A 25,189-nucleotide genomic window follows, 5' to 3' on the forward strand; every position below is an offset into this window, starting at 1 on the left:
AAATAATCTGAGCAGGCATTGCTTCAATGCGAGAAGTAACCACTCCTGTTCATTATAGATAAAAGCGGCTAGAAAGAATACAGGTAAAGCGTCTATGCAGCCCAAACATCCTTACCAACGCCCTCGATCCAATGACCAAGCTGATTAACACCGGCATCCCAGTCCTTCAAACGGTTCCGCATGCCATCAATCTGCTTCATGTCCAACACCTTCGGCTGCACCCAATGAATCTGCGCCACCTGTCCAACCTGATCAATCGATCCCTTCAGCAAACCCAGCGACAGAGCCTTCATAACCAGATGCTCAATCTCGTCAGGCTGCACCTTCGTCTCGGAGGCGATATCACCGAAGGCGAGTGAGCGGTCGTGCGGCGGGCGCCGGAAGACCATCTCCGTCAGCGCGGACAGCGAGATCTTCTGGTACAGGAACATCCGGTGTGACTCCAGCAGCTTGTTCTTGCTGATGTTGCCGGCAAGCACATCGTATGCAGTCAGGTCGCCCCGGTTGAAGGCGAAGAGGAGGTCGCGTAGCCAGTTGTGCGGTGTCTCAGTCAGGGAATCCAGGATTGGGTGCAGGAGGAGCTCGCCGAAGTTGTAAATGGAGTCCGAGACCAGCGCGGCGACGCTGAGGTTATAGGCGCGAGAGACACGCTCGCTCTCGGGAAGATCTTCGAGATCGATACAGGCCAGGTAGAGGAGGGCGTTTTTGTAGAAGGAGGCGAATTCTTGCTTAGTCTGCGACAATGTTAGTTTCACGAGGCTGTTCTTCCATTTCCCACGTCGTCGCCTCGTTCAGACTCTGGTTTCAAGGGTGATGATACGTACGTGATAGTAGTCTGCGTTCACTTTGTAGAATGACGCATGTACGACGGTCTCGACCGAATCAAACGAGTCCAACACCTTCTGGCTGTCTGCGAGATCCTTCTGTGCTCCATCCAAATCTGGTAGCCGCAGCTTGACACTGGCGACATCGGCGAGCGCATAGACGTATGCATCTTGTGATTCGGGTTTGTTGACCTTGTTGGCAAGGGCTGTGAGGAAAGCGAGCCGTTCCTGGTCATCTATCATTCCCCCGGGGACATTTAGCAATTCATTCAGAAGGCAGGACATGAAAAAATGGGCCTCGCAATAATTCACCCAAGTACAAACTCACCTGAGCATTCTGTCGATGCCATCAACCCCAGCGACACGAACTTCAGTTGGTTGATCCGATCAGCGAAGCTGAGCACGAACGCCTTGAAGATGGCTAGGCGCTGCGGGGCGCTCTCTGGCATGCGGAAGAATTCCACCAGCGCGTCTGTAAGCTGATGCCATAGCTTCCGCTCCCAGAAGTCTTCAAAGGTGAGGAAATAGGTCTGCGTCTCGGGCGTGCCTTGTGCTTGCTGCTCAGCCAAGAAATCCGGGATCTTGGAGGAGTCCATGGCGGAGAGCTGGACGCAGATCAATGAGGATTCGTAGATAAGATCACAGACAGGAGGAGATGGTAATTAGGACAAGAGATAGAGGGTCAGGAAGAGAACTCGTTAGATGTGGGGATTGGTGGAGGACGCTGGCGGACGGAGCTGATGATGTCTTTTTGGCAGTTTGGAGCTCGCGGGCGGTGAGGTAGCTGTTCTGTTCCTGGCCCCGTGCCCCAGGCTCGCTATCCTCCTCATCTTGGTTACACAGCCTGTCCGCCTCGTTGGAGAAGCATGGTTCATTCCAACTGGTTATTTGTAAATATAATGAATGGCTACTAAAAATTGGTGTATTGAAGTCTGGTGCTAGAAGGTGCATGGATGCCAGCTCCATCCGCAGTGAAAGCCTGTCAAGACAGTGGAATTTCCAATAATGGCTTTAGCTCTTGCTTCACGCTTTCGGAGACATTTAGACTTTTAGGTACCTTGAAAACTACGTATATCTCCGAGGGGTTTTGATGGTTGTCTTATTCCGTAGAAAGCTGACTCCGTGAGCGTTGGAAGTCTCCGAGGAAGTCTCCGAAGCACCACATACATAAACACTCTTCCGTTCAACAACGGTTCATCCGTCCACACTACACGGCTTTCCTCGACCTTTTCAGATTCATTTGACCAACCACCTTTATTCGCAATTCTTATATTGACCTCCTTGCATAATGACTGAATTCACAGAAGCAAATCGGAACTATTTTGAGTAAGGGATTTAGCACTCAATTTACTCCGAGATATACATCATTTGGAGTTGGCTGACTCCGACATTATCTAGTCAAATGGCAGCTACTTACCAAAGCAAATTTGCCGATTCCATGAAAATACTCTCCAACCAGACTCTCAAGCACCGGCTTTGGCTAGGTGATCGATGGACCGATACCGAAGCGGGCAGGGGCCAGGAAATTAAGATGCTCGAATATGCCTGTGGGCCTGGCGTCATCTCAACGGTGAGCAACCTGGTACCCCACGATTGCAGTTAAATGTTGAAATCCGTACTGATGCACCGGAAAGACGCTGGCACCATTCCTGACGAAAGTAGTCGGGATCGATGTCTCCGAAAAAATGGTGAACGAGTTCAACCGCAATTCCAGTGCAATCGGACTAAGCAACAAGATGATCGGTTACAAGGCCGATCTACTTGCTGAACCTGCCCCAGCAGAGTTTTCTGGACCCGAGTTCACCGACTTTGATTTGGTGGTCGTCAGCATGGCGCTGCACCACTTTGAACACCCTGATATGGCGCTGCAGCGGCTAGCCACGCGGTTAAAGAAGGGTGGCGCATTCTTGATCATCGACTTGGTGCCGCACTCAGGGCATGACCATGAAAACGATCATGGACACGGTCACAGCCACGGGCATGGCAAGCCTGGCCACGATTTCGGCGAGGCGGCCCACACTGTCAAGACGCACGGATTCTCTCAGCAGGATATGGAGAATTTGTTTCAGGATGCGGGGCTGGATACTCAATTTAAATATGAGGTAATTCCGGAGGAGTTGGTCTTCAAAACGGAGGAGAAGACTCACCGCAAGACGGTCTTTATTGCGCGCGCTCAACGCACTTGATGCCGATGTTGATGCCGATGTTTTCTTTTCGCGATCTGAGATTTTTCTTTGCGTCTTGTGTTTTTAGGAGATCAGGAACAGCCAAGAGGCTAGGTAGTTAGTCTGAATATTCAAACTCGTTCGTTCCATGCATTCTTTTCGAAAAGGTTGCCTTCTATACTGGGTATTCAACTAGTGTCATAGTCGCCTAGAAAGGACCCTGAGGCGGCGAGGCAGCGAGGCGCTCCAAGTGTGGGAAAAGTGTGGGAAAGCATGACCCACGCGCGACTGTCGCAATCCCCCTCGAAATTTTCCCCAATCATGCGAGCCAAAATAAAACCTCCGCTGGGTCATATCCCCACTGGACATGATTTCCCCCAACGCGAGCGTTTTCTATCGCGTCCTATGATTGTGATCCATGCTCCACGCTATAAATAAACCCCAGATCGGAGGTTCGGCATCAACTTCTAGGGGGGCAAAACCCTACCAATCAAACAGGCTGAACACCCCTGGCCCGAGCCAGGATCCGAAATTTCCCCCAGCAAACAGGACCCTGAGGCTCACTAATTGCCAAATGGCTCCTCCACCAGGCTCGGTTCGAGCCCGGCAGTCCAATGGCGCGCCGGCAATGGGCGCCACTCATTTCTTGGCGGGGACCCCAACTGCACCTTTTCTCGCTTTTAGGCGGACTAGATGGGCCCAAATCTAGATGTGGCCGGTGACACCGGCAGAGAGTTTGGTGCTAGATCTAATACGGGTTCCAAAGCCGGAGGAACAGAAATGACACATAAACCAGCACTCGCGGGCTTTCTGCTGAAGCGTCTTGCCGCGAATGATCGAATTTCTACGCCGTCGCTCGTTTGAACCGATCAACTAAGACCACTCTTTTCTTGCATTCTGCACCGTCCATTCGTTATATACCACCCGCAAACATGAAGGCCTTTGCCCTGCCCGTTCTCCTCGGCCTTGCTGGCCTCGCAACTGCCCGCACCGACATCAGCGGCTGCATCTCCTCGCAAACCACCAACCAGTGGCAAGAAGCCAGTATGATCTGGTGGGTTCCTGACACCGGCGAGATCTGCGACTTCGTGGACTGCGGCGGCGGTCGTGCTCCCCCAAAGACCACCCAGCCTGGCTGCCCTCTGTATTCCGGCACCGCGACATTGACCCCTAGCTACATGCCTGGCTGGGGCCCCAACGGCAAGCTTGCCGCGACTACCACCACCATCTCGCAGACTTCGTCCTCCACCAAGGCGGAATCGACTGGTGACTTTACCGAATCGTCCGTCACCTTGCCCGTCACCCTATCCGCCACCCATACTCAAACCCGTAGCAGCGTGATTACTGCTGCGCCGACTAGCTCGCCTGTTGTTTCTATGAAAACTACCACCTCGCCTGTCTCGAAGGCCGGAAACTCAACCTCTTCTGCTGCGACTACCACTCAGACTGGCGGTGCTACTGGTCTTGCTGCTACCAACTTGGCTGGCATCATGGCCATCGTTGCTGCTGCGATTGCCGCCGTTGCTCTCTAGTACTACACCCGAGCACTCTATGTGCATAGGAACCAGGGGTCAAGACTACTAGAGGTCTCTACTTGTACTCTAGACTAATACTCCTAGAGGAAAATCTTTCTAATACCTATCCGAAGTTAAATAACCTATCTTTAATATTATTGTTCTTGTATTCATAATAGCAATTTTTAACGATATGTTTACGGCAGATAGTATCTTCCGCCTTCCCTGAATTCTCTTCCCGGCGCATATCAAAGCCAGTAGGATTGCAATAACAGCATATGACGGTGCGGAAGCGGGGAAGATCTTTCTAGTAGCTTTAGGGAGGTATAAGTCGAGATAGACTATGACCTAAATGGAGAAAGAGACCATGTTTTCTCACTCAGACGAATCTTTGTGCTTTCTATTAATCCCTATTAGTAGGTCTATAATCTACCACCATTCAGTACTTCCATGCACCTATGCAAAGCTCTTCCCCACTCTAGTATGGACCTTTCACAGCCTGTGCGAATGATTTTTCAAGCCACCCGAGGGCCCCGTTTGGGCCGTTCCAATACAATTGGATAGATATTTCCCTCCTCATCCTGCGCTTCCCCAGTTCCACCATCATAGACGGGGATCAAACCCTCGGGAACGGAGAACAAATACGGATAGGGAATCGACTCGCGCATATTCTCCCGGCACAATTGGCAGTACAAATCCCACAGAGAACGGACATACACCCGCATGAAGCCAGTATATCGCGGATGATCCCGACTTTCAGGATACAGCCCATCGATCATACCAACAACACCTAAGCAATACTGACCCATATTAGGCGATCTCCCGCCGAGCCAGGGCTGAGGGACATCGCTGAAAACAATCGACTTCAGGGACAGTTCATCAATGACAAGGCATCCTTTGAATCGGCCATAGATTGTGCCCTTGCTTGCACGAAGATACTCGCGAAAGTGTTGACGAATCTGCTCAATCCCGGCCCTATCCCAGAACCTCTTGTCTGAAAAAATGACATCCTTGCGCGATTCCTTCACGAGTCGCTCTGGCTCTTCATTGGATTCCGGGTCCTCGGGCCTATTATGACGAATCTTAGCGTGGAGTCCGGCGTCAATCGAAGAATTTATAATATGACCGAGTTTTTCCATAGCAATGGGCCATAGCTCGTCTGATTTAGGAGTGTAGACGGTTCGATATATGATGTAACCCCACGGGAACTTATACTCCATTGAGGGGGAAAGAAACCGTGTCGTTTGGCCTTCCGCCTGTCTGCGCCATGACGCGCTCCAAGCTTTAGTGTAATCGCCGGTGAAGTCTGGGTGCGACCATCGCTGGGGCCAGGACGGGTGATGGTAGAAAGAATTTTCGTCAATTTCATCCACCAGTTTGTTCATTGAAGCTGGGTCGACGGTCGTCGGGGAAGAAGAAGCAGAATGACCAGGGCGGACAAGAGTCATGCGTTGAAAGTGAAAGAGCATGAAATATCCGAAAAGCAGCAGCAGAAAGAGATAATACAATATGTAGAGATCCATTATCTGGAGAACAGGGAAAGTCTGAGACCGGGGGTAAGACCCTGAGTGGGAAGCCCAGTCGTACAGTCGCACTTATACGATTCTGGAACAACTAACCAGTTAGCGAGCTTGGCGTGGCGCTACTGAGTACTGATCGGGCAAGTCTGGTCTACCGGCAAATCGCCCTCATTTTTATGGCAGCCATCCTGACTGGAACATTACCGGCTGTAACAGGCTGACCCTAGCGTAATCCACGGGTTGGAGTACCTACATAAGTATCAAAAGTCTGTGGAAGGTTGGGAAAAATTAGAGTAAATGCAGAAAGTACCTATAGGAAAGTTTGATATAAACCTGAAACTAAAATGCTTCTTCACATATCTGCGACTGTGCCTTCTCCTGAGCCTTTTGCCTGCGCCGGTGTATGTCCTTTATTAATTCGATTCTTGCGGGTATCCTAAAGATTTCGGGTAGTTTAGCACACGGTCCTTGACTCAAGTCACCAGGTTGTTGAATTAAATTCCGGGTTTCTAACCCCCATCTAAGGCTAATGGATAGTTTGGTTAGAGTGGATCGTACTTTTGAATATACCTCCTAAGTTTGCTTATCGCCTTGATAGAAAGTTAATCGTGATAATGGGACGATTAGTTATCCGATTCTATAGGAAAGTGTAAATGGGAGAAAGCAAAAGTAAACCGCTAGAGGCGTAAATAAGTCGTAGAAGAAGAAGAAGAAGAAGAAGAAGAAGAAGAAGAAGAAGAAGAAGAAGAAGAAGAAGAAGAAGAAGAAGAAGAAGAAGAAGAAGAAGAAGAAGAAGAAGAAGAAGAAGAAGAAGAAGAAGAAGAAGAAGAAGAAGAAGAAGAAGAAAAAGAAAAAGAAAAAGAAAAAGAAAAAGAAAAAGAAAATGAAAATGAAAATGAAAATGAAAATGAAAATGAAAATGAATAAGGACTTAGTAAGCCCTTAAATAGCGGAAGGAGGAGATCTAATCGTGGCGTGGAGTAATCAACATAGATTCGAAAAATTACTTCCGAGTCAAAATCCAACGAGCATGAATTTAGCCTGAAGCGCTTGTTCGCGGATAGTCTCGAGGACTGGCCATGAATCTTGTAGGAAGGGAAAGCGCGGACGCGTGAAGTCCACCGCAGCGGGACGCATTAGGGGGCCGAATGGCCTTTGCTTGTCATCAAGCGAACTTGCCAATACGCGCAGAAACAAGCAAAATAGGAAGTAATAATAGTCGAGCATATTAAACGTTTTGATGGAAGAAATTAACGTTAGCTCTTGGGGCGATCTGCTGAATAACGTTCATCAGCCACATCTCCACGGTTGGAGGGGGTAAGTTCCGGCTCGGATATAAGATGGTGGGGGGACGGTTGATCTGCGGGGCCTGCTAGTGGGGACATCTTGGTTTAATAGCCCCGAACATAGCTCTCGCACCTATGTTAGCTTTGAGAATGTAAAGTCCATTCCACCACCCTATCAGTTATGGCTCGTCCAAATCACGGTGCCTCAGTGCCCGACGTCGTTGCCATCAGCAGCGAGCGAGAGAGTGTAACAAAATGGCAACAGCAATGCGGCATCAAGAAAGGCGACCAAATTCGCCTGGTCAAGCTGGCACACATGCGGTACCAACATCCCGATCTAGATCAGATCACCACCTTCCTTGAGGGTATGTTAGGGCTCAACACTCTATTATCCTCTTAGTTTCGGTATGTGAGCTCACACTTAAATCGTCTAGACTTTGGTATGACGGTGGCAAAGCGAACGGAAGAGCAGATCTGGTATCGAGGCTATGGAGATGATCAGTACGTTTACTACGCTCGCAAGGGGCCTAAGGAGTTTCTTGGAGGCACTTTTGCCGTGGAGACTTACCAGGATCTAGAGAAGTATGGAGCCTTCATGCATCTTGAACTACAAATCTAACAGGAATTTTGACAGAGCCGCTCAGCTGCCAACAGCTGGCGAAATCCGAGAGCTGTCTGATGCTCCTGGGGGTGGATCTATGGTGACATTGACAGACCCTGAAGGGTTTCCCGTCAACTTGATGTTCGGACAAGAAGCACCGAAGAAGACTGAATTTCCAGAGAAGCTCATACTCAACTACGAAACGGAAAAGCCTCGGACGCGTAGATTTCAGCGGTTCCAGCCAGGTCCTGCCGCTGTGCATAAAGTGCGTACCCTCCCAAAGCGTTTACATCCAACTTTCACCTAACTAATCTCACTGGTGATAGCTTGGACACTTTGGAGTTTGCACGCAGAGATTTGACGATCTAGTCACTTTCTACACCACAAACTTCAATATCGTGCCAACTGATTTCCTCTATGTGGAAAGAGAGGGCCAGAAGAAGAACGTCGCGCTGTTCGCTCACATTGACCGTGGCGGCGATTATGTGGACCACCACAGCTTCTTCATAAGTACAAATGTGACAACACATGTCCATCACTGCTCATTTGAAGTTCATGACTTTGACACACAGAAGCTAGGACACCAGTGGCTGTCAGGCAAGAAGTATCAATCCGTATGGGGCGTTGGCCGACATATTTTAGGTTCACAGATTTTTGATTACTGGTGGGACACCACCGGTAACATGATCGAGCACTATGCAGATGGTGATCTGGTAAATGATCAGACACCTATAGGATACGGGCCGGCTGGGGATGAGTCTCTAGCAGTTTGGGGACCAGAGGTCCCCTCTTGGTTTTTGAAGTGATTTGATGGAAAACGCATGCCTTCCTAGTTCGGTTCCTCCAGCTGCCCGGATGGTCGGTGATATATACTCAAGCCATGGAGTAGGATTGAATGTGCGCCAACTGGCCCTGTTTTTCGACTAGAAATGGGAACCCCTTTTCTTTTTTTCTTTTCTTTTTTTTAGAAACTAGATCCAACACCAAGGCTTCACATGATTACCAGAATAGCAGTACTATATCCTACGCACTCAAATGTTCTTGTCTATGCTCGCCTTTCCCCCCCGGCCACGAAACGAAAACCCGCTTGAAAAGACACTAGACCGCCGCCTATAACTCGACGCCCTATCTATGGCAGGATCACTCCTACCCTTCTTCCCAACCCAGCTAGCATTGATCGTAGGTTTCTTTGCGTTCTGGTAGAGCAACCAACAAATCATAACCACTACCGTCAAAGGCACCGTGATCCCCACCCAAACCCACCAAACCTTCGCTCCAGTAATCTCACCCCCAAAGACTCCCGCGCCGACGATTGTACCTGCAAACGTACCCGGCAAGAATACCATAGTCAAAGCAGCTATCGCATTCATAGACGTAGAATCCTGCTTCATACTATGAGCAATCTGGATATTGTTCGCAGCATCCTGCTGGGTCACGAGGTTATAGACCAGCGACATGGTACTGTCCTTGCGCTGCTTGTAGTTTAAGAACCAAATTTTCTGCTTCTTCATTGAACCAATGACATAGGATATTGAGTCATCTACTCGTTGGTAGATGAAGGGACTGGATCGCGGTAGTGATGGTATGAGGCGGGAGTGTGCGTTTTGGATAGCCGTGGCTGTGATGATGGCCACATCGGCGTTGCCGATATGAGAATCAGCGTTCTGGGAAATGATCTGGAGTTGTTTGGTGAGATCTCCTAGTTTCGCTCGGTCGCTGGTCTCGAGGCCGCCGAGATGGTCGTCTACTTTGTTGATCTGGGCCCACATAAACCTTTGAAAGCGTTTGACGTGAAATTTTGAGGACTCAAATGATAGTGTTGAGAGAATGACATGGATATCGAATGGGTCGTCTAGGAAGACAGCTGGTTTCTGGGCCGCGGATGCCGTGTTGAGTGCTATGCCCAGGAGAGATTTCAGTGTGGTAACGGAGGTATCGAATTCTTTATGGGATATGATGTATGTTGTCAAGTCGCGAGTAATATCGTGGCGCATATAAACTGAGAGTGGAGCCCCTTGAAAATGGAGGTTCCAGCGAGGGTGTTGACAAAACAAATCTGAAGAAAGTTCAGAGTTGTCTCATAGATCTTGAGTCTCTTTCTTACCGCAAGCCAGCAACCTGCCATCATCATCGGCTTCCCAATGAGTCTGCGGTGCCCAGTAATCAGGCCGACCGATCATGTTCAACAAGAACAAAGGATTGACATCAAAAGTCTTTAGGAATTGGTTGGCATTTTCCAGAGTCATTAAGATGCGGGAACCGTAAGAGGTATTCTCAACAGGCACCAAGGGTAAAAGGCTAACCGAATCAGCACGACTTCAAGCGGTAGGTAGGGACGAGCTTCTCACAAAACAAGCATGTTGCGACCACGAGAATTATCGATCGGGAGCGGAAGGGAATTCTCAGAAAATGACTCCAAATAAATTAGTTGAGTAAAGCTAGTTCGAAATGGGACGAAAGTACCCGTAGAAGGTTGTCCATGCCATCCTCATCCAGACTTGACCACTCTAGACCACAATCAGCCTCAAATAAAAGAAAAGTCAGAACAGCTGAACTGGTCTGTAAACTTACCTCCTCCCTGTGAATTGACCTTCAAACACTCAACACGAGTCTTAAGCGAAAAGTTTTCTTCCTTCTCCAATTCGCGATGACATTGCACAGCATCAAAGACCTGCTGAAGTGATCTGAGATTGCCTAAAGGATAATGGCCCGTATCGAGGTCGTAATTGAAGTCCAGCTCATTGACAGAAAGATCAGAGCTCTCAGCATGGCGATAGACATCATTTTGTGCCCTTGAGTTCGGGCGCTGTACAACCTCAGTTTGAACAAGTGAAGCCTCAAGCTTTGAAAATGTGGTGAGATCGCCTGTCTCGGCCAGATCGAGAGGATCTTTCCGCTCAGACATGATGTTGTCTCGATGGTGTGAGTCTAGGGAAACACAAGATAACTGATGGGCCACTTCGACGAAGAATGAAATGTGGATGTTCAAGAAACAAACTTAGGATTTTTTGAGGCGCGTTCGGTAGCAAAGGAGCCTGGCCCCATGGGCTTGCACCTGGGTAAAGATGTGTTTGAGAACACGAGACGGGTGAACCTATCGAAACACCCTGAAGGATTGGCATTTTTAGTCCATTGGCTGATTCATGCAGCAGTCCATTTTCTTGGCGGCAATACGCAGATGTCACGCGGATTTCGTTTCACCAAGGTTATTTTATCTCAAAGCTCGACCTGGATGTGATGATTTGTTGGATGTAAATCTGCCCCAATGTGGCTTGAGGGCAGATCTCGGCTGTGGAGGCTGGGGTTTCTCGCAAGTGCCTATTGGTGTATGGAAGAGGGGTATCACAACCTTCGTGGGAAATAAAGGTGGCGGGATAACTATCTGACAGGCTGGATAACCTGATTCTTATTCGATAAGTAACTGGACCAGACCTAAACCAGAATAGATAGGCGTATTCCGTGTTGCATATAAGCGCTAGTGACAAGCCACTTCGTACGGTAGTCCAAACCCCAATATTTGCCTTGTTCCAACGATTTTGCTTCCTTTCAGCACGTGTATACTTTATCATTGCAGCCATTTGATAACATTGTTGGCGGTGTACTCTGCGAGAAAATATATACAGTGAACAATGTGCACTTTTCCATAATGCGCCTCCCTGACGGGAAGCCTTCAAATCTTGCTCTTGCACTCACTGAACATAGTGTGAAAGCTTCATGCTCACTCACCACTAGTTGACTTACCCAAAAAAAAAAGTAATGAGGAAGAAGATGGATCATCATATTCGACTTCGCCATTGTGATTGACATAGCGTATCGCCATTCACGCCACTACAAAGTAGATCATGTGTTAACCGAACCTTATGCTCAACCATTCTCGTCGGATAAACTCTGCATACGAAACTATAATGCTGATGAACATCTAGTTGGCAGCCAAATATCTGCCTATCTAAACAGTGGGGCAGGTCCCGTGATCTCTCGGACCGTGTTTCTGCCCCTCGATTCTAAACTTGGCATTTGCCTCATCAATCTGATAGTACGCGTTGGTCGTCACTCTGAGCGTGAGATCTCTTTTCCGAAATGCCCCTCAACCTAAGTTACGAAGAAATATGCACCACATTCGACCGCCTCATCTCCAATGGCACCATAACCTACCAACCCAGCAAACCAATCCTCGTCACAGATAACGGGATGATCGTTCGTCCCCACCGCCCTCGCATCCAACAACCAACTAATCAATATAAAAATAATCAATGCAGTTCTCTTTCCACTTCGTTGAGTCACTCAAAACCAAACCCCAAGCTGAAGATGCCCCCGAGACCACAAAGTCAAGCATGATCAATGGCGTCGCCTCTCAGCCCATATCCTTCGGCCCAGGGAGCGACATTGCAAACGACCACCCAGATGTCTGTATCACGACGGTCAATGAGACGCATTACCTGGTCATGAATAAGTTTCCCGTCTTCAGACCCATGTTGCTGTTGTTAACGGTTGATTCGTACCGTCGACAGCACGAGCCTCTTGAGCTTGATGACTTGGAGGCTGGGTGGAGTGCCATTTGCGGGCTGAAGGAAGAACATTACGTTTTTTTTAATTGCGGGCTTTTGGCCGGTTCAAGTAGGGAGCACAAGCATTTACAGGTTATTCCGGCACCAGGGAGGCATGAAGGGTATGATGAGGGTTTCAAGTTCTTTCTGGATGATCCTGAACAGAGAGAGCCTGGGTTTGTAAATTTTGTGCAGAGGTTCGAGGAGTTACCAGAGAAACGGGTGAAGGACGGTCAACAGCTGCTAGAAATCTATCAAAAATTGCTGCAACAGGCCCGAGAGGTGCTCAACTTGTCGACTAATGTTGCTTGTCCTCACAATTTTGTTCTCACGCAAAGGTGGATGGTGGTTATTCCACGACAGGCCAAGGAGTTCCATGGACTTACGGCGAACTCGGCTGGGATGATGGGTTCAATTGCTATCTGGACTCAGGAGCAATTGGATTCATGGAAGGAACTTGGGCCCATGAATGTTTTGAGGGGGCTCGGGCTGCCAAGGGGAGAGTGATGAAGCTTTGCAAATACTTGCCAATAGACTTGACTCACGAATGCATTCAAATATACATAAACTACATATTGATTTCTCACCATCTCGCAATTTCCATACGTTCAATCATAAAATTCCGAGCTATCCCATCAACCCGACAGATCCAACACCACACGACCCCCTGCAACTTCCCGTCTCCCGTCTCCTTAACCACCTCAGTCAGCTTATCCATCTTCTCAGTCCTATAATGAGCCGTAAGAATCCCCCTCTCGGCAAACTTGAATGTCTCAATAGCCTCCGTGCGATTCCTACCGCCGACCCCGTAACAGTCAAATGCTTATTGTTAAACGAAGAAGGGAACGCCGACCCAATAGCCTTAGGCTCATTCTCCGGAATGGCTACACAGACTAGCGTTCCATTAAACCTCAACAACGGTAACGCCTGCGCGTACGCTGCATTCGCAGCTGTACAGACCACCGCAGCATGGGCAACGAGAGCCCATCTGCCAGTTCATGGACATGCTTAGTCAAAGTCTCGCCCTTATCATCGGAGGGGAACTGTGTAATGTCGACGAAATGTTCAGCGCCGGAAGCTTTCGTGAGCTCAGCTTCGCTGCCGTGGTCAATTCCGATTACGCGCAGGCCCATGGCTTTGCTGGCGAGTTGTGTTGCGAAGTGGCCTAGGCCGGCGCCGGCGCTGGAGATGACTACCCACTGGCACGGGCGGGCGTTGCTGTGCTTCAGGGCTAAGTAGACGGTTACGCCGGCACAGCGCATTGCGCCGGATTCGGCGGAGTCGAGGCCGTCAGCGATCGGAGTTACATATAGTCGGTCCGAGCGAAGATTGACCTACCGAGTTTCTTTGGGCTAGAGTTACTTGTGTCGCTTTGTCATATAATCTTTTACCCTTGTCAAGTCTGCTGTGACGTCTCTATATTCTCAAACCCTTTGTCTATCAGGCTAGGAATAAAATCATCGCATTATTATCTCAACAAACGCTAGCGAGTATCGTAACGAACTTTGTTGACGAGAGTTCCGATCTGGTCAATCTGGATGGAAATTTCGTCCCCGTCTTTCAGCACCACTCTCGGCTCGCGGTAGTGACCGATGCCAGCGGGTGTTCCCGTCAAAAAGAGAGTTCCAGCTTCCAATGTCGTACCTTGAGAAAGATATGAAATTTGCTTCTTGATGGAAAATATCATATCCTTGGTGTGGCCATCCTGGACCGTAGCGCCGTTATGAATTGCCTGAATGGACAGTGCCTGGGGGTCATTAATCACGGACGAAGCTATCAGAACGGGCCCTGTAAAATGGTTCAAGATTAATCTGAGGCCGAATTAAACCGTTATGGTGAATTGGTTGACCTACCGATTGGGCAACTCCCGTCAAGGCCCTTGGAGAACGACCACTGTGTAGTAATCAACTGCAGGGTTCTGGCAGACACATCGTTCGACGCCGTATATCCAAGCACATATTCAAGCGCTTCTTCTTCCGGGATGTCACGGCCACTCTTGCCAATTACCACACAAAGCTCAGCTTCATAGTCACTGGTATCATCTTGTGCACACTTGGGGACATTGATAGCGGCCGGGTACGGTCCGATCAGGGCAGTGCGCGGCTTGGTGAAAAGGATCGGGGCCTTGGGGATAGCCAAGTTCGCTTCCTTGAGGTTATGAGCCTGTAAATACTTCTTTGTAGTGTACTATTTCCGCTTACATTGGCATGATCCCTGTAGTTCAGTCCCAAACATCGAATGTAGTTGCATTCTTCCCTAGAAACGGGCGACAATAACTAGAGAAGTAAGTCTTCTATCTAGATCAGTTTCCGGAGGCCAGTGTACCTGCTTGACATGCAAGATTTCCTTGGTGACCTTGCCATCAAAAATCGTTCCTTCAATCACGTAGGCTGCAATCTCAACCCCATCCACGCTGTCGCGACCGATATCGCGAGTAGTATCGACAAGTTGGCCGAGGTGGACGAGGCTATCCTCCACCGCGATGAAACGAATCAAATGAGTCCAGTAAGGCATGTTTTGCGAAATTATTAGGAAATTGGTTCACGATTTCGAAAAGTAGAAATATGAGTTGAGCCAAGCGTCTTTACCATATAGACTGCCGGACAGTTGGGGTCCCCACATTTTGCGGAACGTGGGGCCGGGGTGACTTTGGTCTCGGATATACGAACGTGTGTCTTTCACTACGGATATAGTATCTACTGTATGCACGAGGACGAAACTACCCCACACTAGGAATGTAGATTCCATGCCCCACGTATACTGTGCAGCAGTCGGTGCTCTGCTTCCCTAGTGCGGGACTTGTTTGACTGAATAAGCGAGATCCGCTGAGTAACGTGGGACCCTCCGCATCCCTACTGGGAAGAAGGGATGAGCGGCTGTGTTCGTCAACCGAGGATGCGAAGGTCTCTATACGACATGTTATAGATTGCTATATTGAATATTTGGCTGTCTTTTCCATTCGCTCGAAATGTCCGACCTAGAGTGCGAAACCACAGCCGTGGTCATTTGCGGCTGTGGCCCAACTGGGGCGATGTTGTCTGCGTACCTGGGCAAAATGAACATCCGCAACATTGTTTTGGAAAAAGAAACAGAGATTACAACAGACCCTCGCGGCATTGCCTTGGATGAAGATGGTATTCGCTTGTTACAGGGAGTTGGCCTGTACCCATCGGTCTACTCAGAAATCGGGACTTGTGAGACGCTGCCCTCCTTGCCGACCGACAGAATCCGGGAATTGGAACTCAGGTGCTACTCAGGACCAGATAGATTGGCTAATTTATATGCAGGCATGTACACATTCAAGTTTATTGGAGGAACTGACCCCGTTTTGGATAAGCGAGCGTTTATTGAAATGAACTACGCAACAGTAAGATGCCATTTGGTTCCAATAGGAGCATACTACTGATCATCCGATTGTCTGTCGGTAGACTGAGGGAGGCACAGGACACGTAGGGTTCATCTGTCATAAACAGCCTGCTTTGGAAAGATGCCTACGAAATGCAATGGCAGCCTCGAAGGACTGCAACCTGCGATCTGGGTGTGAAATAATTGATCTCTCAGAAGATGGGGAAGGGACGCTATGCCAATATCGGGATGCGCAAGGCAAAGAGCGCCAAATACGATCGCAATTTTTCGTCGGTGCTGATGGCAAAACCGGCTTCACACGGAAGCAGTATCTTGAGCCCCGGGGAATCCGTATGGAGCAGGCTCACCAGTAAGTGGTTTTAGGCGCGATCAGAACGGAACTGCTCTCAACCTTGACAGGTCATTTTATGAAGAGACATGGGTCGCCCTGAATTGGGAAATAAGCCTTCCAGATGAGAAGACTCACCCCGATTTTCCGTTGTGGGCACTTGGGTACACGCCTGAACAAGTATACGATCTTTTCTTTCCGCACAACTTTCGGTTCCTTTGCAACCCAAACCGGCCAGCTGTCTGTGGACGCTTCGGATTGCCATCAGACCGGCTGTGGAGATTCGAGTTTGTTGTCCAGAAAGATGAGGATGGGGAAGAAATGTCGAAGCCAGAAATGATAAAGAAAGTGGTTTTCCCCTACATAACACACGCTGGGAGCCGATATGGGTACATACACCCCCGGAATTCTCTTAAATTTCTATGCTGAAGATTTTCCCAGCCTGCCCGAGGAGGTTGCTTTCCCGGAGGACTGCATTAAAGTGCTTCGATCGCGGCCCTTCATCTTCTCCGCTCGGAGCTGCAACAGATGGTCTGATGGTCGAGTTGTCCTATGTGGTGATGCAGCCCACGTCTTCCCTCCATGTTTGTTGATATAATGCCCTGATTCACAATTTGGTCAAAGCTAATCGTATTGGCAGTTGGAGGTCAAGCAATTGCATCTGGCTTCCGTGACGCAATTTCTCTGGCTTGGCGTCTTGCTCTACTCTGTCGCATCCAGTCAAAAAATTCCAGCTCTCACAAGCAGGTTTTGAAGGCGTGGTACGAGGAGCGAAAGCAGCAACTTGAGAAGTCACTGGCATCAACTATTGAAAACGGACAATTTGTGACGGAAAAAAATACCTTGAAGATATTCATACGAAATGCATACCTCTGGTTCATACAGTTGATACCATCCTGGCGGCATGAAGTGTCTCTGGGGCGACGCAAAGAAGGGCTCGTGCGTTATGAGCATTCCAGTGGGATGCCATTCCTTCCCGAATATAATGGGGGATTGTGCCTTCCTCAGGTCTACTGCAAGTCCCTGGCAAGTGATCAGTCAGAGGTTTGCTTCACCGATGATGTTTTATTCGGACCAGAAAAGAAGGGCTTGTTTCAGCTTTTGGTCTATGTCAAGACAATCGAAGAAGTCTCTTCAGCCCAGGAAATTGTGGCAGATATTGATGACATGTCCCGTGGTGAGGTTCGTGCTAATGAAGCCATCTTTATCGTTGAGGATACGACCTGTGATCCGTGCAAAATTGGCCAGAACCTCTATCGCCTTGCTTCTGCAGAGGAATTTGCCCAGTCTCGGTTGTGTGCCAAGAGGCCCAAGCCGGAATTCTACGACCCTTTCTACCTTGGAAAGGCATTGAGACGGGTGCGGTTCGTCATTGTCCGGCCGGATAGATTTATATTTGCAGCGTGTAATAGCAGAGGAGACTTGAGAGACATAGCAAGAGCTGTAGTATCATACCTCCAAGGATGAATAATGGGATGTGGGTTTCGTGGGCAACATCGAAGCAAGGAGATCTAGTGCTTGAAAGATCTTTTTGTGATAGCTGTGATGCACTAGGTGACGATCCAAAGAGCATGCTATGGGCTTCACTTTCTTATTTATCTGACGCATCTCGTATTCAATTTGGCACTTCTTTCTCAAATGACCAGACGGGATGTTGTCGCTAGGTTCGCCAGTGTGACCTGGTAAGCTGGGCTTGCACGGGTATATCTCATTCCATACACGCCTGATACATGCCTCTTCGTGGGCATTTCATATTCTAATTTGCTGTGTTGTTGTTTCTCACTCAATTCCTTGACTAACCCAGCTCGGCCACCGAGCACGCGAACGGTCTACCGACAATTCCGGCCTTCGACTCTGATATCTATTTACCTGGATTAGCTTCGAGCGACATATTAGCCGTCACTTGACTTCACTTACCAGATTCAGGATGTTGGCGTACATGCCACAGACCAGAACACCTATGCCAAACAGGAAAACAACCCCATTGTAAAAAGCGGTCCGAACATTTTCTCCCGAAAGCAAACTCCCGTCTTTGAGAAGAACGAGCCACATGACTGAGGGCACGTAAAAACACAGGCCCGAATTAAACAAGGCAGCACAGATGGATAACATGTCGGAAAACACCGGGATAGCCTCGGCAACTATCCATGAGAGGAATGTGAGAACAGACACAAGCGCGATCCAGGTGATCCACCCCATTTTCGTATTCACATAACGAACGACGGAATTCCGGTAAACATGTCCATGCAGATACCGAGCGATAACGGAGGTATTGATGGAACCGGATATAAAGATGACTGGGAGGGCAACCCCGAAAGCGATTCTCGAGACAAGGGGACCAGCTGATAGCAATGCAGGGGACTGCACCTCCTGGCCAACAAAACAGTAGACAAGAGATCCAATGAGTGTATAAAGGATGATCTCAATAAATCCGATTAAATAGACGGATTTGACATAATCCTTCGGTGTATGCATCTCGGTCATAAACGTTGGCAAGGTGGGAGCGAATGAATATGCGAATACGATATTGTTGATTGCAACCATCACCTTCGGAAAGTCGGCGTCTTCTTTAGGCCAGGCCGACCAAGTTGAACTTGCTAGTCCACCCGGGTTTTGAGCACGCTGTACGCCCGTGGCAATGATCGTGATGCCTATGGCGATAACAATTGATGCAAAATCAATATAGCCCAGCACAGCGAGCTCCGCAAACGTTGGTGGGATAGCAGCCAGGAGAAGGATAATAGCGGAGACCAACCCGAATATCACTGTGCATATATCACTTTCAGTGATCCTCACCAAGGCAATTATGCCAGTGAGACAATGTGAACCCACCCCAAGCAGAAGCGACAACACGAAAACTGCAGTAATGATCCAAAAGCCCGCCTCTCCGAGTAGCAATCTTCCGATATCTCCGTAATTTTCAACTTGTGGATATTTGATCTTCACAGCGCCAACAATAAAGCTCGCGTATGTGGCAATGAGACCGATCACAACAGAGCAAATGACACCGGCAACCATGCCGAGTGTTGCAAATGCTGCAGGAAGGCTAAGACTTCCAAGAGCAATGGCTTCCACGATGAGGACAATAGTAAGACGTTTCCAGCCAAGTCGATTGAACTTTTCGCTTCCTTGGATCATTCGATCCCTTTCAAACTCGGTCTGAGAGCTATGCGATGAAGGATCCCTATCGTCAAGATACTTCGGTGGCTGGAAAACCGTCGGGTCCTTTTCCTCGTCAAGTGCGACAGCATTGTGATGGTGAGGAAGTTGACTGTTGATGGCCTCATTGCCCATGGTTGAAATATTATGGTTCGTTAAGGGAGGAGCACGTTGATTAATCGATGGATTGAACCGGGCTGCACGTCTTTCCAGATCTCAAATTTTACGTCGGACCACCTTTCGCGCATGCTGCGCACTCTTAAATTAGAGATACTGGCCGTCTTCTATCTTTTCCGAGATTCGCTGAGGGGGCACCCCGGGAGAACTATGCAGACGGCCCACAGAAAAGGTGCAGAATCATGCAGGATACTGCAGTGACCAAACATGTGAATCGATGAATGAATATGACACGAGGCCAATCATCTCATCCTGAGAAAGGCAAACTCATCGCGATCAGACTTTGAGGAGTCAAGTGGAGAAGAATGAACTGGTAGATAGGCTCGTCTGAGTTGCTAGAAAATTCAATAGCACGTTTCATGCGCTATCCTGCATAAACCACTCAAAGGGAACATCCCTTCACCACATGCACAGCATGCACAGCCAACAGGTTTGTGTAATCTCAAACTTTGGGCAGTGCAGGTGAAAAAGCAAAAATGATAGGTCATGGCCAATCTTTAAGCCTCTCCGAGAGGTCATGATGAAGCAAGGGTTATCACGTGCCCTCTTTTCCTTCTGGGGATCCGATGGGCTGGACGGTAGGTTTTTCCATGTCCCGTCCGAAGTTTGAGACTAATTGGAAACCCAATACCGAGAGCAGAGGTGAGAATGAATAATTGGTGTCCTCAAGAATGGAGGTCGGTTACTGTTTGACAAGACAAACTTTGACCTACGGTGGAATTAGACAATTGATATATGAACGAAGATTTTCAAACAGAAGAGCCCCTGCCCACCTCCCCCCTTGCTGAAATAAAGAAGTTCGGATTATTGCGGGCCGGCTTAATGCACAGTCGAGCTCGACTGATAAGAAATAATCTAGTCAAGGCGAAGCCCCGCAGCCCCTTCTATAGAAAGTCAATCTCTATAAATGAGGCGTAACTAAGCTTTCTGGATTTCTACAGTTAAGAGGATAAACAACTTTGGCAAAATCATCCGATCTCGTGAATTGAATATGTCTATACGCATAATGAAGCTGGAGAAAGTGATGATACCAGTATCTAGGGGAAAAGAGCCGATCGGAGAAGAGCGAAGGAAAAGAAAAGATATGGGTATCCCGATGTGGCGTGACCCCACACCAGCTTTCCATACGGAACTTCACCACGCCACACAATGCCGCGTTTCGCGGGGAACTAATCAAAGATAGTTATTCCGATTATGTATGTCATATAGATCCCGTATTACTCCAGAGTCTTGCCCCAAAACCTTATAAAAGAGGCTGAAGGAGTTATGGTATCTTTCAGGGCTTCCCAGGGGTCAAAATTAGTCAAAAGCGATATCTCATGAGTGCATTCAACTATGAAAGTCAGCGCGGGACTACTAATCAAGCGAAGCCACAAGTGGGAAGTCAGAAGTCATGCATTGAGTCATAACCGTGACAGCAGGTACCACTCCTGTCTTCAAATGCCTTTGAATGCCTTCGAACTTTGGATTGCTCCAGCACACGCCTCGGGAGCACCACCGAACAAATAGTCGGAAAAGGCACGGTGCCATGCCTACGGACCCATACGCAACAGGAATCTTTGTATAAAGATAAATATCAGACAGAAAGCAGCAGAGAGAAAATCAGAAAGAAGTGTTTCCTTTAGTCAGCACAGCTGTTCGTTGGCGTAGGTTGGCCCCCTGCCCGGCTAGGAACACACCAGAAGCCGTTTAGGCCCCTTGGTGTTTGACTGGCGAAGACGCTTATTAGAGAGCAAGTCAGGTAGCTTAGTGGCTGTAAAGCTCCAGGATCCGACGGATTGGGGGTTTAACAGGACAAGATAGATTAATTTACTTGGATGATATCTCAAATCAGAACTTAGCATACTAGGCTGAGATACTTCACGAGGCCGAATGGCCAGCTTCATGCGAGTCGGCTTATGGATCATATTTTTCGAAAGCTCATACACTCTAACAGATAATTTATCTGAACATTGAGCTCTCATTACTAGGCTACTAGTGTTCGTTAATCATTGAAGCAGGAGGAGTGAAGTCAACGGACTCATTTTGTCTCCCAAGGTCTGGATTGGTGGTGGGTTTTTTTCAGAACGGGCTGAGATGCTGCTTCCAGGACTGCTCTGCGGGCGACATGTTTATGACCGTAACGAGGAAGTTGTATTTGTGTTGCCTGAAAGTAGATATCAATTAATTAATTAATCATGCTCCGCGGGTAGATTTAGAAGGCACGCTATGGCCGACTCTGGCCGACATAGTGTAACTAGAAGGTGTCTTGTTAGGGGAGAGGAGGGGGTTTGCGGCTCTCTTAGCTTTTTCCCAGCTTCACTTCGCTACAGGAATGCTTCTTAGAGGTCTTCGACAAGCCCGACCAGTTTTCTTGACGCGACGGCCGCTGGGTCATTCCGGCTGCATTCTCCACCAGGTGAGTGATTCTGCCCATCGACGACCACCAAACCATTCAAACGGCGCACCGATCTGGCTCTGTTCACTACTTTGACCTCAATCTACGCCATTAACCACACATTTAGCCATTCCTCGCGCTCCGCTTCAAATCCACCATGCCGCTCACCCGCTCCAATGATCCGCTGGTCTGGATCGACTGCGAGGTGCGTTTCCCCCAAGCACCCAAGCCAGGCGCGTCACTCACCCCCTCCCACCAGATGACGGGCCTCGACCCCGAAAACGATACTATCCTTCAAATCTGCTGTTTCATCACAGACGCACAGCTCCGGCTCCTCGAGCCCCACGGCTTTGACGCGGTTATCCACCACCCGGACACCGCCCTTGACCGCATGTCGGCCTGGTGCATCGACACCCACGGCCGCACGGGCCTGACGGCAGCCGTGCGGGCCTCGACGACCAGTGCGGCCGACGCCGCCAACGCGCTGCTGGCGTACATCCGCCAGCATGTCCCGGCTCCGCGCACTGCCCTGCTAGCGGGCAACAGTGTCCACGCTGATAAGGCCTTCTTGGCACGTGGGCCCTACGCGAAGGTGCTCGAGTTTTTGCATTACCGCATCTTGGATGTGAGTACTATCAAGGAGGCTGCGCGCCGTTGGGGCAACGAGGAGTTGTTGGCGCAGGTTCCGCCCAAGCGAGAGGTGCATCTGGCGCGCGACGACATCTTGGAGAGCATTGCCGAGATGCGCTTCTACCGAGAAAAGTTGTTCGACTAAAGGCGGGTTTCTAGGCAGTTCTTATTTATGTGTTTCCACGTTATTTGATACCAATTGAGTCCGAGATCGGTTGTTGCTGTGGTTGTTGTGACTTGTAGAAAATGTTGGGGAGCTCTCTGCCCCGCGGGCGAATGGTTAGATTTCTCCCCGTGCGGAAACAGAGCTCTGCTGGGGCAGGGGGCTTCCAGGGTACCACAACACCTCTCTAGGACTATATACAAGATGTGGCCAGCTAAAGCAACAAGTCTGGGTGGAATTGAAAGGTCCGGGCAGCTTCGTGTTAAAAAATTTCGTGGCAGGGGCCCGGTGGGATGCATGGCTGAGCTGTCTCAGCTAGTGCCACTCAAGGTGGGATGTGGGATGATCAACACATGACGCCAGCCCCTCGTCTGTCGGTGAACTTCCCCTTCTTCCTCCCCTTCACACCCTCACAACGTTCACCATGTCGGTCCAAACGGTCTCCATCCAGCCCTTTGCCGACCAGAAGCCGGGCACGTACGTTGAATCCCGAATCCCCTCCCCCCCCCCCCCCCTTCGTTGATTCTCCCTTGCTTACCCCCTCCCGCCCCCTCTAGTTCTGGTCTCCGCAAGAAGGTCAAGGTCTTCCAGCAGCCCAATTACTCCGAGTCCTTCATCACCAGTATCCTTCTGTCGATCCCGGAGGGTGTCGAGGGCTCCTTCCTCGTCATTGGTGGCGACGGCCGTTACTACAACGATGAGGTGATCAACAAGATCGCCAAGATCTCCGCCGCCTACGGCGTCAAGAAGCTGCTGGTCGGCCAGGATGGCATTATGAGCACCCCCGCTGCGAGCAACCTGATTCGCGTGCGTAAGGCGACTGGTGGTATTCTTCTGACTGCCAGTCACAACCCCGGTGGTAAGTGGAGAGGAGAGAGACGCTTGTTATGTCGTCAATGTTTGGTGCTAACCTTGTGTTCATCTCACAGGCCCGGACAACGACTTTGGCATCAAGTACAACCTGGCCAACGGTGCCCCTGCCCCTGAGGCCATCACCAACAAGATCTACGAGACCTCCAAGTCTCTGACCTCCTTCAAGTACGCTGACATCCCGGATGTCGACATCTCCAGCATTGGCACCAAGACCTACGGTCCCCTCGAGGTCGAGGTCGTCCACTCCACCGCCGACTACGTCACCATGATGAAGGAGATCTTCGACTTCGACCTGATCAAGGAGTTCCTCAGCACCCACAAGGACTTCAAGGTGCTCTTCGACGGTATGCACGGTGTCACCGGGCCCTACGGCGTGGACATCTTCGTCAAGGAGCTTGGGTTGCCTGCCAGCAGCACCATGAACTGCGTGCCCAAGCCGGACTTTGGCGGCGGCCACCCCGACCCCAACCTCGTGTACGCTCACGAGCTCGTCGAGGCTGTCGACAAGGGTGGCGTGCACTTCGGTGCTGCCAGCGACGGCGATGGTGACCGCAACATGATCTATGGCGCCAATAGCTTCGTCTCGCCCGGCGACAGCCTGGCGATCATTGCCCACCACGCCAAGCTGATTCCCTGGTTCCAGAAGCAGGGTGTTTACGGCCTGGCCCGCTCCATGCCCACCTCTGGTGCCGTCGACCGCGTCGCCGAGAAGCAGGGCCTGCAGAGCTATGAGGTGCCGACCGGCTGGAAGTTCTTCTGCAACCTGTTCGACAACAAGAAGATCTCCATCTGCGGCGAGGAGAGCTTCGGTACTGGCAGCAACCACATCCGTGAGAAGGATGGCGTGTGGGCGATCGTCGCGTGGCTGAACATCATCGCCGGCGTTTCCAAGCAGAAGCCCGAGGAGACTCCCAGCATCGCCTCCATCCAGAACGACTTCTGGAAGACCTACGGCCGCACCTTCTTCACTCGTTACGACTACGAGAACGTTGACAGCGACGGCGCCAACAAGGTCGTCGGCACCTTGTCCGACCTCGTCGCCAGCGACTCCTTTGTCGGCTCCACCATCGCCGGCCGCAAGGTCGTCGATGCCGGCAACTTCTCCTACACCGACCTCGATGGCAGCGTCTCCAAGAATCAGGGTCTGTACGCCAAGTTCGACGACGGCAGCCGCATTGTCGTGCGTCTGTCCGGTACTGGCAGCAGCGGCGCGACTATCCGTCTGTACATTGAGCGCTACGAGAGCGATGCCTCCAAGTTCGGTCTCAGCGCTCAGGAGTACTTGGCGGATAACGTGGCCCTGGCCCTGTCGCTGCTTAAGTTCAAGGAGTATGTCGGCCGTGAGGAGCCGGATGTCAAGACTTAAAAAGCGCAGGCTTTCTCTGGTTTGCGTGTGACCCGCTGGATGGCGATCGCGATATTTCTGTTCGTGCAAGTTTTTTGAAATAAGCGGATATGATAATGGATGAATCGGATGAAGTATGAAGTGCCGACGCAACGTATGGCATAGACCGAGGACTTTTGATTCGAGTAATATGAAAACGATATTCACTTCCCAGCGCAGACAATATTCCCAAATATTTCCAACAACCCTTACTCACACATTGATTTTCGATCAATCGTAATGTAATGCATAGTTGTGTGTAAATATATGGAGCGGCG

General features: G+C 49.8%; 14 protein-coding genes across 14 annotated transcripts; 8 read left to right on the top strand and 6 right to left on the bottom strand.

The window, feature by feature from the left end:
• Window positions 1-92: 92 nt before the first annotated feature.
• Window positions 93-1,420, bottom strand: N7482_000241 (proteasome regulatory particle lid subunit RPN9; the record flags this gene model as incomplete). Its single annotated transcript, XM_056682366.1, has 3 exons — window positions 93-734; window positions 825-1,060; window positions 1,153-1,420. 3 exons carry the CDS (start codon window positions 1,418-1,420, stop codon window positions 93-95), a joined length of 1,146 nt encoding a protein of 381 aa, XP_056545972.1.
• A 692-nt stretch (window positions 1,421-2,112) lies between these two features.
• N7482_000242 (class I SAM-dependent methyltransferase) lies at window positions 2,113-3,010 on the top strand (the record flags this gene model as incomplete). The annotated part of the gene is made up of 3 exons (XM_056682367.1): window positions 2,113-2,150; window positions 2,223-2,394; window positions 2,459-3,010. The coding sequence occupies 3 exons, from the start codon at window positions 2,113-2,115 to the stop codon at window positions 3,008-3,010; spliced, it is 762 nt and encodes a 253-aa protein (XP_056545973.1).
• A 911-nt stretch (window positions 3,011-3,921) lies between these two features.
• On the top strand, window positions 3,922-4,521 carry N7482_000243 (putative cell surface protein; the record flags this gene model as incomplete). The annotated part of the gene is made up of 1 exon (XM_056682368.1): window positions 3,922-4,521. The coding sequence occupies one exon, from the start codon at window positions 3,922-3,924 to the stop codon at window positions 4,519-4,521; it is 600 nt and encodes a 199-aa protein (XP_056545974.1).
• Window positions 4,522-5,018: 497 nt separating this feature from the next.
• Window positions 5,019-5,951, bottom strand: N7482_000244 (uncharacterized protein; the record flags this gene model as incomplete). The annotated part of the gene is made up of 1 exon (XM_056682369.1): window positions 5,019-5,951. The coding sequence occupies one exon, from the start codon at window positions 5,949-5,951 to the stop codon at window positions 5,019-5,021; it is 933 nt and encodes a 310-aa protein (XP_056545975.1).
• Window positions 5,952-6,367: 416 nt separating this feature from the next.
• Window positions 6,368-6,969, top strand: N7482_000245 (uncharacterized protein; the record flags this gene model as incomplete). Its single annotated transcript, XM_056682370.1, has 2 exons — window positions 6,368-6,424; window positions 6,724-6,969. The coding sequence occupies 2 exons, from the start codon at window positions 6,368-6,370 to the stop codon at window positions 6,967-6,969; spliced, it is 303 nt and encodes a 100-aa protein (XP_056545976.1).
• A 521-nt stretch (window positions 6,970-7,490) lies between these two features.
• N7482_000246 (trihydroxytoluene oxygenase) lies at window positions 7,491-8,716 on the top strand (the record flags this gene model as incomplete). The annotated part of the gene is made up of 4 exons (XM_056682371.1): window positions 7,491-7,674; window positions 7,744-7,891; window positions 7,932-8,175; window positions 8,237-8,716. The coding sequence occupies 4 exons, from the start codon at window positions 7,491-7,493 to the stop codon at window positions 8,714-8,716; spliced, it is 1,056 nt and encodes a 351-aa protein (XP_056545977.1).
• A 345-nt stretch (window positions 8,717-9,061) lies between these two features.
• Window positions 9,062-10,815, bottom strand: N7482_000247 (uncharacterized protein; the record flags this gene model as incomplete). The annotated part of the gene is made up of 5 exons (XM_056682372.1): window positions 9,062-9,966; window positions 10,015-10,208; window positions 10,259-10,323; window positions 10,374-10,417; window positions 10,482-10,815. Coding segments are annotated over 5 exons (1,542 nt in total), but the record flags the coding sequence as incomplete, so codon positions are not given.
• A 1,172-nt stretch (window positions 10,816-11,987) lies between these two features.
• N7482_000248 (putative phosphorylase) lies at window positions 11,988-12,961 on the top strand (the record flags this gene model as incomplete). Its single annotated transcript, XM_056682373.1, has 2 exons — window positions 11,988-12,104; window positions 12,167-12,961. 2 exons carry the CDS (start codon window positions 11,988-11,990, stop codon window positions 12,959-12,961), a joined length of 912 nt encoding a protein of 303 aa, XP_056545979.1.
• Window positions 12,962-13,365: 404 nt separating this feature from the next.
• On the bottom strand, window positions 13,366-13,716 carry N7482_000249 (uncharacterized protein; the record flags this gene model as incomplete). The annotated part of the gene is made up of 1 exon (XM_056682374.1): window positions 13,366-13,716. The coding sequence occupies one exon, from the start codon at window positions 13,714-13,716 to the stop codon at window positions 13,366-13,368; it is 351 nt and encodes a 116-aa protein (XP_056545980.1).
• A 221-nt stretch (window positions 13,717-13,937) lies between these two features.
• Window positions 13,938-14,968, bottom strand: N7482_000250 (fumarylacetoacetate hydrolase family protein; the record flags this gene model as incomplete). Its single annotated transcript, XM_056682375.1, has 3 exons — window positions 13,938-14,242; window positions 14,308-14,617; window positions 14,780-14,968. The coding sequence occupies 3 exons, from the start codon at window positions 14,966-14,968 to the stop codon at window positions 13,938-13,940; spliced, it is 804 nt and encodes a 267-aa protein (XP_056545981.1).
• A 454-nt stretch (window positions 14,969-15,422) lies between these two features.
• Window positions 15,423-17,615, top strand: N7482_000251 (uncharacterized protein; the record flags this gene model as incomplete). Its single annotated transcript, XM_056682376.1, has 6 exons — window positions 15,423-15,648; window positions 15,742-15,821; window positions 15,883-16,169; window positions 16,220-16,537; window positions 16,590-16,732; window positions 16,789-17,615. 6 exons carry the CDS (start codon window positions 15,423-15,425, stop codon window positions 17,613-17,615), a joined length of 1,881 nt encoding a protein of 626 aa, XP_056545982.1.
• A 432-nt stretch (window positions 17,616-18,047) lies between these two features.
• Window positions 18,048-19,442, bottom strand: N7482_000252 (uncharacterized protein; the record flags this gene model as incomplete). Its single annotated transcript, XM_056682377.1, has 1 exon — window positions 18,048-19,442. One exon carries the CDS (start codon window positions 19,440-19,442, stop codon window positions 18,048-18,050), a length of 1,395 nt encoding a protein of 464 aa, XP_056545983.1.
• A 2,576-nt stretch (window positions 19,443-22,018) lies between these two features.
• On the top strand, window positions 22,019-22,636 carry N7482_000253 (oligoribonuclease; the record flags this gene model as incomplete). Its single annotated transcript, XM_056682378.1, has 1 exon — window positions 22,019-22,636. One exon carries the CDS (start codon window positions 22,019-22,021, stop codon window positions 22,634-22,636), a length of 618 nt encoding a protein of 205 aa, XP_056545984.1.
• Window positions 22,637-23,078: 442 nt separating this feature from the next.
• Window positions 23,079-24,893, top strand: pgmA (phosphoglucomutase PGM2; the record flags this gene model as incomplete). Its single annotated transcript, XM_056682379.1, has 3 exons — window positions 23,079-23,131; window positions 23,212-23,513; window positions 23,584-24,893. The coding sequence occupies 3 exons, from the start codon at window positions 23,079-23,081 to the stop codon at window positions 24,891-24,893; spliced, it is 1,665 nt and encodes a 554-aa protein (XP_056545985.1).
• Between the last annotated feature and the right edge of the window lie 296 nt (window positions 24,894-25,189).

Source organism: Penicillium canariense (genome assembly GCF_028826845.1).
Source record: "Penicillium canariense strain IBT 26290 chromosome Unknown utg000001l_segment0_segment0, whole genome shotgun sequence".
Taxonomy (NCBI): Eukaryota; Fungi; Ascomycota; class Eurotiomycetes; order Eurotiales; family Aspergillaceae; genus Penicillium; species Penicillium canariense.